Below are 14,060 nucleotides of genomic sequence, written 5' to 3'. Positions count from 1 at the left end.
GCAACTGGAGAATTGGTATAGATGTATATCAATCATTGCAGAGCCATGTATATATAATGCAACAAAGGCAAAATTAGGCCAAATGTCTATATTTTGCCAAGATTTCATTTTGCAGTCTGTTAGGTTTCCGTGCACAAGTTATCACATCTGAAGTTAGCTCTAATAAGACTGTGCGGTAACAACTCAAACCCGTGCAGTGCTACTTTAAATGAACACCCCAGGTAATTACGAGTTGACTCATTCCTCACTATGTGTCTGTGGCCCCACATGCAAAAGAGCGACAGTGTGTTTCTAAAATTTTTTAGGCTTTCAAAATAACACAATTTTAAGATGCATTTTCTTCTTTGATGAAATAGATTGTTTTATGAAATAAGAATTGGAAAATAATTTCCCTCTAAACCAATGCCAGCCAGTCAGACAATAAGCATTGGATAACTGATCCCATGGGGACACCAGGTAATGCATTCTTGTGTAAGCCATGTAAATAAACACAAATAGCACATGTCCTTGACTGACTGAGGTAGATCCGCCTGGTTTATCAAGTCTCTAAAACTATGACACCAAACTACTTTCCTTATTTGTATGATCTAGAGAAGCTGTTTAAAATTGTCCTAATTTAGCCCAGTGGGTGTGGCTCAGTGGATTGAGCCTTGTTCCAGGGACTGAGAGGTCCTGGTTCAATTCTCAATCAGGGCACATGCCCAGGTTTCAGGCTCGATCCCCAGTAGGGGGCGTGCAGGAAGCAGCCCATGGATGTCTCTCTCTCACATCCATGTTTCTATCTCCCTCTCTCCCTTCCTCTCTAAAAAAAAGCAATAAAACATTTTTTTAAGAATTATCCTAATTTACATGATGCTGAGAATAAACTTCCAGAGCTTTTTTAAAATACAAAAGGTGTTCTGGTTATGAATTCATCATTAAATTGTAAAGCTATGGGAAGGCAGAAACCCCATCTTTCTCAGGTCTATCCTTAATGCTTTTATGTAACAGATCTTCACTGATAGTTTGTTAAGAGTTAAGTCAGCTATGCCAGTCTTAGCTGATAATGGGGTTGCATCATTAACCACATTCTGAGTATGGATGGGTGTGCCTGACCTTCTGGGACAAAATAAATCTCTAATAAAGGTGCTGTTTTGTTTTGTTAGATACTGAAATGTCATCTTAAAAATCACTTTAAAATTTCCTAAAATCTTTTAATACCCCTCTATTTTAGAATACTCATATGAGCTTCCAAATATTCCTGTTAAAAATTCTGAGTCTCAAGAAGCAAGGAAAGAAGGGCCACTCATTTATTTAGAACAAAGCCTGCAAAATGCAGTGAATGGGCTAAATCTGGCCCAGAGGTAAAGACTGTTTTTTACATTGTTAAAAGGTGGAAACTACACGAATTTCAAGTGTCAGTGGACCTAACGTAAAACTTGGCTATAATAGCCACTCTTATTTGCTTCCATATTGGCTGTTGTGGCTTCTATGCTACAAGAGCAGAAATGAGGGCAGAACTGAGCAGCTGCTAGAGACTATGGGCCAGAGAGCCTGCAGTATTTACTATTGGTACAGCTCTGAGCTAGATGGTCAGATCATTCATTATTTATTTACTTACTTTATATTTCTGTTAAAATTTTATTTCTACATTTAACATTCTGATAAAAGGTTTAATCTATTTTATTGCTATGTACTGATGTTAAATATAAATATAACAATCTACAATAATATCTTTAACATTTAGAGCCTATGGTCACAGGAAAACAGATTAATTCATCTTAAACTTGTATTCACATTTTTATAGTGTGAAAGGATGATGAAGGGCTAATAAAATACTTCTAAGTATAAAATATATAATAATAGTAAGTTTGGAAAACAAGGGAATGGAATTGTGAACTGAAGACAAAAAAGAAACAATTTAAAAATAGATGGTCAAATCTTTTAAACCACGTCATTTAATAGGTGTCAATTTGGCTCATCAGTACTTTTCTTGTTAATTAGATAAAAGAATAAAAAGAGAATCACAGAGCAAGTAGGTCAGCATGATATGCTACTGTGCCATTCTTCTGAGGTCATTTTGGCTGAGTCAAAAATTTCCAGAGTAAACTGGAGGCAATTTGAGAGAGTTTCTTAATACCGTGACATGCATATCTTGGGAAAGGCTCTTATCAACCCTTCCTTTTATAAGAGCTATTCTAGTCAACTTTGTCACAAAACAATGAACATCATCAAAGATCTAAGAGTCAAGGTAAAAATTAATGTATAAAAGGTTGTATGTACATATGGTTGCAAAATCTGGCCAACGTATGCAAAAATATATTGCTGAAAGACAACCTAGAACAAGGGTGCTGAAACATGGCAATATGATACTACTTTGCTTCTCTGCATGCAGACATTTTCCCCAGGAGCATGCACTGGGTCTCAGAATCCTACCCAACACAACACTCAAGGAAGTCACATACGGTAAAACCTCTGTGCTATCCCTACTCTATAATGCTTTTCCCAAATGTGAGTCACGTGCATCCCAGGAGAGGTGCAATATAACTCATTAGGATGAGGGAAGTTTGCATGTTTTTAAATATACACATTATTGCTCGAATATTGTGCATACTCAAAACCCTTATATTGATAGGTGTGTTTGGATTGGGGTAGAGAGAACTAACTCTGTGAGTTGAGTCTCTTTGTAATCCAGTTGAAAGAATTTGAATTCAATTTCACAATATAGGTGGAACTTCTCAAAGGGAAGGTTATGATGAGAAGCAGAGAAGGTTGTTGAAACTGAAGAGAGTACCTCGCACTAGCTCATCTGAACCTAGGATGCCCTGCTGTCTCACAACCTCATCTTCTGCATCACCCACCAATCGCGTTAACGTGAGAGAGTCACTCATCCCAACGCCTTCTAAAATGACACGTGGACACACTCACTGTTTCTGAAGTAAATGCTGGTGCTGCTGCTGCTGCTGCTGCCTGTATGTCTCAATCGTGTGCTGCGGGAGGTACTGCATGAGTTCCAGGGATTCTTTGATCTTCAACAGCATTTCGTATGTCTCACGGCCCCTCACCTGGGTAAAGGGGCAGAAGGAGAGAAGGACAAATGAAGGACTCTAGAACTACTGGGACTGTCAACGCTCATTTTTCATGGGGTCTGTCTCGCCTACTTGCTAACATTTATTTTTAACATGCAAATCAGTACTGTGTTGCACGTAGCGGTCATTTGCAGACTTGAGCAGTGACAGAAAGCTCGAGTTGCCCATGCCCGCTGCAGCTGAGGTGGAAGCAGGCGGGGAGGCTCCGCCGTCCGTCTCAGCGCTCATGCTGTGAACAGGTGTCCCTTCTGGGGTCTGCCTAGTGCCACCTTTTCCCCGTGGTGTTGTCGGCGAGTTTGCTGTTCCAAGTGGTGCCTGAGTGTAGTGCTGGAGCGCTGTCTGGTGTTCTGAGCGTGAGAAGGCTGCCATGTGCTATTGGCTGGGAGGTCAATGCTAATGAGGCAACAGAATGTGCTTTAAACGGTACCTTTAAACAGAAACACACAAGAAACGAGGTTGTGTGTTGATTGGCTGTGGAAAGTGCTGTGACCAGAGGCTCACCGAAACCTAATCCTGAGTGTCCCCTCTGAGCAATGGTTCAGTGTTCGCAGTCACTTGATAAAGCATAACTATCACAAAAAATGAAAATGACCTGTAACTACCCCTGGAAAGACGCAAGTTTTTAGCTGGAGTAAAATGTGTTTCTCTCTTTAAGAGTCTGAAAAGCTTCAAAAAGTGTGAGCCGGGGCCAGGGCCTGTGGGGCACGCGGGGCCCTTCCAGGGCTCTGAGAGTGGGTATCTATTTAAATTCTTCATCCCCGGCACCTCACTTCCCTTACCAGGTCTCCTCCTTGAATATGACAGCCAGAACTCGTCAGAATTCAGAAACATTTTCTCTACCTTTTGTTGGGTTAACTCCCACTTATCTGGCTCTGGGGTCACCTTCTCTGAGAAGCATTTCCCAGTCTCACTCTTTGAGGCTCAGTCTTCTGCTCAAGCCAAGCTCCACTGAAACAGCCATTTCATTACATCACACCTGTCCATCTCTCCTGCTAGAAGGCCAGCTCTCTGAAGGTAAGGACTGTCTCCTACTGATCCCTAAATGCTTGCGGTCTTCAAACCTGCCACTCAACAAATGCCCATCAAATTCATATTATATTTAGAGTTTTCTTTCTCATACAGTTTGGTTTGACTGATTCTTTAAATTTATTTTTTAATAATAGTTGCTATACAATATTATATCAGTTTTAGGTGTATAACATTCACATACCTTACGAAGTGATCACCCTGATAAATCTTGTACCCATCTGACACCACACATAATTATTACATTGTTCCATATGCTGCATTGTACATTCCCGTGACTGTTCTTATAACTGAAAATTTAATCCCTGTACCCTTTTCACCCATTTCTCTAACCCTCCCTCAATCTATTGACCATCAACTTGATTTCTGTGTTTATGAGTCTATTTCTAATTTGTTTATTCACTTACTTTATTTTTATTTTTTTAGATTCCACATGTACGTGAAATAATACGGTTTGACTAGTTCTTCAATAAACATAAGATGTAACTGACTCCAGGGCATCTCTTTCACTAGTACAGACTGAAATTTCATTTAAAAAGTGCTTTTCAAGTGTTTCCTATGTCAGCAGCTAAAAACAAACCAGGGTTTTTGGATCACAGCTGACCACTGAACAACATGGGTTTGAACTGAGGGAGTCCACTTATACATAGATTTTTTTTTTCAATAAATATACAGTCAGCCCTCTATATCCTTGGTTTCAAACCCATGGATTCAACCAACCTCTGATGGCAAACAGTATTTTTGATCCCTGGTTGTGAATCCCTGAATGTGGAGGGCACTCTCTACGCATTGTTCTACGCCATTTTCCGTAAGAGAATTAAGAATCTGTGGATTTTGGTATCCGTGGTCGAGGGGAGGGGCAACTGTATTTAGTATGTCTGGATAATGTTTAACTTCAAGTTCACAGGTCAGATTCTGTATGTAGCCTGAGACACTTGACCCTGAGAATCTGAGCTAACTCACTGACTGATGGTTCTACCAGCAGTCTATTTCCCTGATGGTCAGGGTCCAAAGAAGGCAGGGAACAGGTATGGCACACCCAAACCTGTTGAGTTGCTTTAGCCTCAATCCCAGGGTGGCAGCTCCCAGTCAAACCTGGCCTTGCTTGCCTGTCCCATGTCAGTTTAGATGGCATCAAGGGCCATACTGGTTACCCTAACTTTGCTGCCATTCTAGCTGGCAAAGACCGAAGGGAAATAAGATTTCAACAAACTGCAACCATCGACAAAAACAGGGCACCTTAGGGATCCTGAGAGGACTAATGCTCCTTGTAGGAATGAACAATGACTGGGCTGAGTCTTCTGGCCACTATCGTGTAATTGAGGATTCTGCCTTGTGGCTGTCTTTACAGCACTTCCTAAAGAAAATCACAGTCCATTCTCTATGAATTTTGTATGATCGACTTTGTGAACTCCTCCTGATGAAATTTTAGTGCTAAATTGGTTTGGCCATGTTGCCTAGGATAATTTTATCGTTCCCAAATAATGAAGGACAAATTAATTTTAAATATTTGGGTAAGGAGATTTCTATTTGGAGAGTAGCTTTGAGTGGGTGAGTAGTAAGTGGAGGAGCCAATACTATTAATATATTTTAGAACTATGGAGGCAAGGGATGACTTCCTGATTTTTCAAAAAGCAAAAAGTGTTTTCTCTCTTTTATCTCACTAGCCCCGATCACCCATGTCTCATTTTCACAGGTAATCAGAATATGACCACAGAGTAAAAGCTCATTGAAAGAAGGTGAAAATGAAGCAACATGGATCTCAAGGGAGACTCACTGGTAAGTATAACAGCTCATCATCTGGAGATCTCCGTTTCTTGATGGATGTCATCTGGATGCCATGTGTGTTCTGACGAAAAGCTGGTGGAGAAAAAAGGCAAGCTTCAACCTGGGAACATTTCTGAAGCAATGATACGTTTACTAAACGACAGAAGCACCAGCCACACCTCTGGGATGAGCGTTTCTAGCTCTCAGCATCCGTTGCATTGGTGATGGCTGCTTCTACAGTAAGTGCAAACCTAACAATGATGAGGTGGGGGTATGCCCTCAGCATCTGGGGTGAAAGGAAGAGTTTGGGGATGCTGGGAAATGGCCTGTGGCTTAAGTCTTGCTGCAGGAATCCCTGTGTCTTCCTGGCCTGTGTCTGTGAACAGCTAGTAAAGAAAGGAAGAGACATTGGCTTTGTGTTTTGTTTTTCAGGTCATTTATCTTCCGAGGTGGTAAACCTGTTGTAGAGGTTGTCTTGCCGACATATTCCGTCTTGTGGGTTCATCCCTCCCACGCTCGTATGTACATCACACGACTTCTGACAAGCAGCCTCACTTCCCAGGACCTCAGTTTTCTCTTCAGTGAAATGAGCGAATTAAGCTCATAAATCCCTGTAGCTTCCAAAATTAGAAACTACATTCAGGATTCAGCGTATAGAGATGATTCTTCTACCAAAGTTCGGATAATCTATTCTTACTGATATTCAATCATTTGTGGTCATTGAGGTGCTCAGGAGAGAATGTAGGAACTAGGCCACTGGGCAGACTCAAGAGCAAAATTAGGGTAGAAATATAATTATAGTATGTATGTGTGTGTGTATGTGAGTGTATACATACATACATACATACATACATAAAACCTTTTGGGGAATAATCAGAAAGACAAAGAGTCTAACAGGAAAGGCAAATCATACTGAACAGTTAAAAGTTGATAGTGACTAGCTGTCATAACATTCTGTGGTTCTCCTGTAAATTACCGTACAATTTCTATTTCCTCTGGATACTAATTAGTAACAAAATTAAAATCGTTTTCCATGAAATAAGTTAGTGTGGCATACTTTAAAATATCTGTTGTGGTGATATCAAACTTATGCGAGACACCTACTAGAATCAAATCTCACAAGCTGGAGGCACGTGTGCTCAGTGGTTTCCTTTGTGGCTGGAGGTCTGGGCCTCTGCGGGGTGTGCCTCGGGGTGGCTGGGAGTAGAGTACGGGCCACAGACCACCTCCAGCTCATGTCCCCTTCAACTAGAGCCCCTCTGCTTTGTTTTCATCTATTTTTCATTGTGGGTTCTTTGAAATAGTTCATTTTTGAAAAAGCATTTTCTTCTTTTTTTTTTATCCTCATCCAAGGACAGTTTTTTCCATTTTTTGTTCAGATAGAGTGGGAGGGAGAGAGAGGGAGAAACATCAACATGAAAGGGACACATCGAGTGGCTGCCACCCGCACGACCAACCAGGGCAGGGGACAAACTGTAACCAAGGTATGTGCCCTTAGCGGAAACCGAACCCGGCTCTCTCTGGACCGCAGGCCGATGCTCTACCTGCTGAGCTAAACCCGCCAGGGTGAGCATTTGCTTCTTAACAGAACAACTAAACCAAGTCATTAGCCCCACTACAGATAAGATGATTGAGGCCTCAAAGTCAAGACTCAGTGAAACCCAGATGTGTATGTTCTCCAGAGGGTGCTTTACAAAATGTATTCTTAAATCTCACTCTCCCCACAGACTTAGGAGGTTGGTGGATATATTTTCAGCCCTTGTGCTCAGTAACAGAAAGATAAACTGATGCCAACAGGCTAAGACACTGATTCTCAAACTTCAGGCCGCATCCGAGTCCCTGGGAGGGCATACTAAATACAGCTTGCTGGACCTTAAAGCCAGAGTTTCTGATTCAGCAAGTCTGGGAACTAGAAATTTGTATCTCTCCCCAGTTTCCAGATGCTGTTGATGCTGCTGGCCTGGGGGTCACATTTTGAGGCTTGCTGGACTAAGAACCCCACACGACGACTCTCTGTTTTTGCCAAGCTGTCGTGCACACCTCGGGTCCGTCTGAACACTTCCGTCCACGCCAGAGCCATTGCTGCCGACTCCGGGGCCTCAGTCATACTTGGCCCTAGAGACCACTGGTCCTATCACGCAGCTTCTCACAGATCACCACCCAGCCCCTGCGTCTGGGTAAGACTTGACCCTACTCCATTTGGCCACTACAGCTACTTACGGCGCTTCGTACCATCACCGTTCTTTGTGCTGTCCGAGACCTGCTGCTTCCGGATGCTGTCTTCATCGGCCTTCCTGTCTCTCCCGGGGCAAGCACAGATCCGGGCCTCGAAGCAGCGCCGGCCCAGGACTTGCCCACTAGGAATCGGAGAGAAGGGGAGGAAGGGTCAAATGAAAAGAACTGTAAAAGTTCCCTAAAGTTCTCCCATTTCCACTGCTGGTCATCACCCATCTCCCACCACCCCCAGCTCAGTCATGGCTGCTTTGAGGGTGCCCCCCCAAAGCACTTGGCAAAACACGAAAGTGCGCACATGCCACGAGCTGTATTCGTCAACAACATTCCATTTGTTCTGCAAAGAACCTCCAAGCCATTAGCTGCACAGCTGTATTTAGCTACGTATTTTGAAGGAAGCTTGAATTAAGCCAGTGGATGTCTCTGGATAAAACTCCCCTAGGCGGCCCAGACTTACTCAAAGAAACTGTTAAATGCCTCGGGGGCCACATGAAAACAAACACTGTCTAATCACAAACCATTCCAGTTAAATGTCAAGAATTCAGGTATGAAGCGACTTGCATGCATGCCTTCCCTCTTCTTCCCCTCCATGTTTACCCACCCTGTTTTGTCTCCACTTTCTTAGATCTTTTAGGTAAGTATTTGCAGCAAGGATTTAAAGCACAAGGGAGAAACTCAAGGCTAGCTCTCTGCTGTACATGCAAAAGCAACAATAAAGCAAACACAATTTCACTTCGCCCTCTGCCCAGGGTGTCCGCAGAATGGCAATTCTGCACGTATCACTTACTCTCTGGTTTCCAGAGTAACAATGATTAAAATTGGACGGCGGTTCATCCCTCCAACACAACTGCTGTTACACATGAAATTGTATAAGACTGTCGTGAATTCAGTGCCAACCTGAACATGGGGAAAAGGAGTCTGTGTTAACAATGATCTGACCAAATTTGCTTCCTTCTCAGTACTTCCTTCTCTTTAAACAAATCCACTTCTGATGAGGTGATCATGCTTTTTTTTTTTTCTAGGAACACAGGCTAAAACTCATCGTTGTTCCTCTTTGCCTCTCCTGTTGGGAAGCTGAAAGCTAATGTTTGCAGCCCTGGACACTACATTAGGGGAGACAGGCCTTTAAAAAATCATCCTTGACCCAATTCATTTGCAAGCCGATACATGTCACCCAATTCAAACAGGGTTAACCCCATATATGAATATTGCTATACAGGGAGAGCTGAAAACATTACCAAAAATAGCAGCAATGCTCCAGGGATATTTTCCCGATGTGGATAAAACAGAGTAACATAGATTTGAAGATACACTTCCATAAATAACACACTGGGGCTTAAAAGGTCCTCAGCATTAAATCATCTAATCCAAAGTGCTTATTTATGGATAAGGCAACTGAAGTCCAGAGAGGAGGAGTCACAGTTAGAGGTTCACAAAGCAAGGAGCAACCAGGACAGTGGTCTCCCTCTACCAGAATTCTGCTTTTCTAATCTGCCACCTGCTCATTTGAACTTTAGTGAAGAGATCGCTCCCTCTCAGGGTCTCCCATTTGCATCCAGTACTGGCGCACATTCACGACCACCTCAATTGCCAGTTAAATTCTCTGGATAAGACAAGGTCATGTGTTAACCTAGTTGTAAGCACAATGATTATCAGGCTTTAATATGGGAACATGGGCACAGAGCCATGTTACTAGGCTAATTTAGTACAAATTTAGGAATTCTCAAGCAGGTAGAAAAGTGGTGTGTGGAGGAGGGAGAGAGGAGATAATGAAGGTTACATACTTGATAAGAATGACTAAGACAGAAACAGATGCTTGAAACCCCCTCTATCACTGAAATGAATGCTCTCCCAAGTTGGCCCAGTCCTTGTCTTTTTTACCTGGGGTGGCTCGTAAGGTACCAGCACACTCTGTCTGCCTGTGATGGGGTCTTCTACATACTGGGCATGGCTGTTCCCTTCCACTCGAATCAAATGACTGGGAGGGGCAATCTGTCCTGCAGAACAGAGATTAAAAAAATAGTTAGTTCTTCACCCTCAAAGCAAACAAAAAGAAACAGCGTAGGCAGAATGTTGGCCGAAGAAATGGTTTCATAGAGGAAATACACATCCTTGAAAAAAAGGAAAAGACCCTGCTCAGGTATCTAACACATGAAGGTGTCCCGACCGCTACAACAGAAAGGACTGGAACGCTCGTATACATTTCAGGGAACAGTCCTATGTTTCTGGTGCTGGAAGCTAATAATTCAAGATTTTAGAGAACTCTGAATACATCTCTAACTGGATCCATAGAGGGGATTTTGCTAGATTATGGAAGATAGAAGGAAAAAAAAAAACAAGTTAATTTAAAAAATATGCTTGTGTCCAGCCAGTGTGGCTCAGTGGTTGAGCATCAATCCACGCACCAAGAGGTCATTGGTTCTATTCCCGGTCAGGACACATGCCCAGGTTGTGGGCCCGATCCCCAGTGCAGGGCATGCAGGAGGCGGCCGATCAATGTTCTCTCTCATCGATGTTTCTCTCTACCTCTCACTTCCTCTCTCTCTAAAATAAATAAAGGGGAAAAAAATTAAATGAAAAATAAGCTTGAGAAACAGTATTCAAAAATTGACCAGAAAAATACAGATGGCAAGAACATCACTTTCCCTTTGCCTATTCTTTTCTCCTTATAAAGTCTCCAACTTTAGACCTTGCTTTCGTCATAAAGATGAGAAACTTACTGGTTTTTCTTGTGCTGAAGGGGCCCAAGGTTGGAGAATAAGCAAGGAAAAGCAATTTTTTAAAACAGCGTGGGCAAAGTATCACAAAATTATGCTGTTAGACAGGGCTCCAAAAGCAAGAAACTGATCCAAGAGTTGGGAACCATAAAAATATTCCCAGCTTTTGACCATGCATTATCACAAAAATTGATATTTAATAATAGTAAAGGACTAAGTGTATCAAGATGCCCTTTGAAACATCATCTATTATGGCAAAAAAAAGCTCCTAAAAACAGCTATTATGTCAAACATTGAGGAAAAAAAATAAACAGTTATGTCATTATGATGGATTAAAAGCAGTTACAAAATCCCATAATAAAGTTTAACTCTAAGAAACCATCCTTATGGCATACTGTTAAGTGAAAAGCAAGAGGCACAGGTATGGAAGGATAAGGAGGCTGTGTAAAAAGGACTAGAAATTAATATATACAGATCAGTTGTGTTAAGGTGGGAGGATTTAGACCTTATTTTCTCATCTGAAATTTCTATACATTCTTTTTCTTTCTTTATTAATTTTTCTGTATCATCTCTTACAGTCTCCACATTCATATGTTCTAGCTACCAACCATCTTTCCATTTTAAATATGGTTTCTATATAAAGTGTCCCAACTCCCAACCCTCCTGCACCTGCATCACTCTCTGATGATCCATGTACATTCTCCTATCCTTTCCCTTTTCTGTGTTCTGTACTTAGACTCTTTTCACAAAACCTTAGAAGATCAAAGGTCAGGGAGCCCTTGGAAACAGTGAGCGCTTCTGTAAAGCAGTTGCTGGATTTGTGGCTCAGAACGGAGGTATGGATAGAGACCTCAGAGGTGGCCCAAGAAACTGCTCTTTACTGTCCCCTTCCCGGGCTTAGATTTCTCTTGCCCATTATTTGTCTTCTTTCCCACCTCGCTCTTCGGTTTCTTCATATTGCTCATCTTTTATGCTCCTTCCTCTTACCTTCCAGCTCACCTGGGCAGGCTTGGGCATCACTCTGGGAAAGGCACTAAAGCCGGATTCCCTAGCTTGGGCTGAACAGACCTAATGACCAAATGCTACATTGTTCTTCTTACACCTCCTCATTAAAAAAGAAAAAATAAGCAGTAGGAGGTAGAGAGGCAAGTCCAGGTTATCTAGTAATTACTAATATCAAATTAAATAGTTCAATCCTTGTGAGTCATTGAGAAAGTTGTGAATATATTGATCATTGCTCTCAGGCACTCTGTCAACCAATAAAGGTAGACGGAGCTGCCGTCAGATTGCAGAGGATGGAACCAGGTAAGTGGGCTCCAGACACAAGTCTCCCCAGGTCCTCTTTTCAAGGAGCTTAGTTTAACAGCCACAGAATCCTCTCCTCCTTACCCTCGTTGAATTCACGGCTCAGCTCGTGGTTGGGGCACCGCTTCACCACCTCGGTGACATGCTCAGCTTTCTTGTAGACGGGCATGGCTCGGATGACCGCGCCCTGAGGAGGTGGGGTCATCACCTTGATCTGGATGGGGCATGTCTTGGCAATTTGGCAGTAGAGTTTCTTCAGTTCCGTGGAATACTGCTTAGAGATGGGCCAATGGTGGAGGGAGGGAAAGAACCAACAGGACATATTGTTACATCCCAAATCAGAACAAGGACCTATGTCTACCTTTCACAGCCTTGATAGCTGTGTGTTTACCACTGGCTACTACATACATGACCACGAGCAGTCTTCATAGAGTAAATAAGATTCATTAATCAAAGTAATATTTTTCTACTTTAAATAAAATCCAATGTTTACAAAGGGTTTCACATTTTTCAAAACACATTTATAACATTCCGTCCTTTCTTCAGGATGAAGAAACGGGGTCTCAGAGGGGTTTTAATGATTAATACCAGGAGCCGCTTTATAGAGCACTAGAAACTAAATGGAAAAAACAATGTTCACATGAATTGAGTGATATTAAACATTATAATAAACCCTGCCCTTACAATACTCTAGAGAGATTCACAGGAATTAGGGTTTGGGGACATTTTATTTTTTTGAAGATGAAATGTCTGGCAGAATGTAAGGACATTTTCCCAAAAGTTAACCTGCTAGAAAAACTACAAAACTAAAGTGCCCCCAAACTACCGCACTTATCTTCAATGTCACAGCCTGAGAGAATGCAAAGTCCAGAAGTGATCATTTGGTTCTAGACTCTCATGAAAAAAGGTCTGGCCTCATGAAACACAGCAAATCATGGCAGCAAAAGGATCAAGACAGAGATTCTCCCACTCACAGATGAGTGAAACCTCTCCTGCCCATACGTCCTTCTGCAGGGAGAGGAATTTCAGTGGTTGGTTGATTGGTTGGTTGGTTATGAAATTGGCAAAATAGCATGGAGAAAGCAAGAGACCTAGAACCAATTAGAAAAAAAAAAGGGAAAGAAAAGTTCTGTCCTGTGCTGCTTTCTCTTTCCACCTCTGAACCAGTATAGAAAGTCTCCATTCTAATCCTATACATGATTAAATCTTAGTTCCCCTGTTGTCTGGGTCAGTCCCCCATCACTGTGTTCATACTCACTCTGATGCTGGAGTGAAATCACCCAGGCACTAGAATTGCTAGCCAGGAGTGGAGCACCTAGTAACACTTTCCCAAACAAGGGTAAACACACACACACACACACACACACACACACACACGGCAATCATAAGTTGGTAGCAACACCCTTCCAGGGGAAAGACACAGGGGATTAGGAGTCAAAGTAGCAAAGAGTCCTTATTGATATGCTCCAACCCAACTCTGACTAAAGCAAATATCTTACCAAAAAGCACATTTAAAAATAAGTGCTGTATCTCTTCCTTTTGAAATATAATATGTATTTAAAGGATTTTTTTTTTTATAGCTCAAGTATTTCAGCACATGAAATTTTCAGTTAAAAACTTCCTAATATTAGAAGCGCATTGCATAATCAGTTCTCCATGCCCGCAGGTCAAGGATTAAATGCAGCAGAATGGTTTTAGACAGCTTGAAGAAATAGGAAGCATGCCAAAATATCAATCACAAAAATAAAATTCTTCTTGGGAAGCACTGATTGAAATCTGGATGGATATTTTTGCTCTGGTGTTTGAAATCAATGACTTTTTAAAACAAATTTGTTGTCTTAGGACATGTTAAGAACTGACTTTTACTGAGGACTCCAAGAAAATAAGGCATTTTATTTGCACTCTAACCATGTGTCTCATAAGATGCACCTCAGGAAAGATGACT

General features: G+C 41.9%; 1 protein-coding gene across 4 annotated transcripts in view; it reads right to left on the bottom strand.

Annotated features, from left to right (window-relative positions):
• TP63 (tumor protein p63) overlaps window positions 1-14,060 on the bottom strand; it is a 140,189-nt gene that overhangs the window by 17,693 nt on the left and 108,436 nt on the right. For all 4 annotated transcript variants that reach the window (XM_036242866.1, XM_036242867.1, XM_036242864.1 and 1 more), the window contains 6 exons: window positions 12,200-12,386; window positions 9,975-10,090; window positions 8,881-8,990; window positions 8,082-8,218; window positions 5,872-5,954; window positions 2,908-3,044 (listed from right to left, as the gene is read on the bottom strand). In XM_036242866.1, the coding sequence (XP_036098759.1) occupies window positions 2,908-3,044; window positions 5,872-5,954; window positions 8,082-8,218; window positions 8,881-8,990; window positions 9,975-10,090; window positions 12,200-12,386 (770 nt within the window). The remainder of the gene's footprint in view (window positions 1-2,907; window positions 3,045-5,871; window positions 5,955-8,081; window positions 8,219-8,880; window positions 8,991-9,974; window positions 10,091-12,199; window positions 12,387-14,060) is intronic.

The sequence above is a fragment of the Molossus molossus genome, unplaced genomic scaffold (assembly GCF_014108415.1).
Source record: "Molossus molossus isolate mMolMol1 unplaced genomic scaffold, mMolMol1.p scaffold_m16_p_5, whole genome shotgun sequence".
Taxonomy (NCBI): Eukaryota; Metazoa; Chordata; class Mammalia; order Chiroptera; family Molossidae; genus Molossus; species Molossus molossus.
Note: the sequence above shows the minus strand (reverse complement) of the source record. Positions and strands in the feature narration are given on the sequence as shown.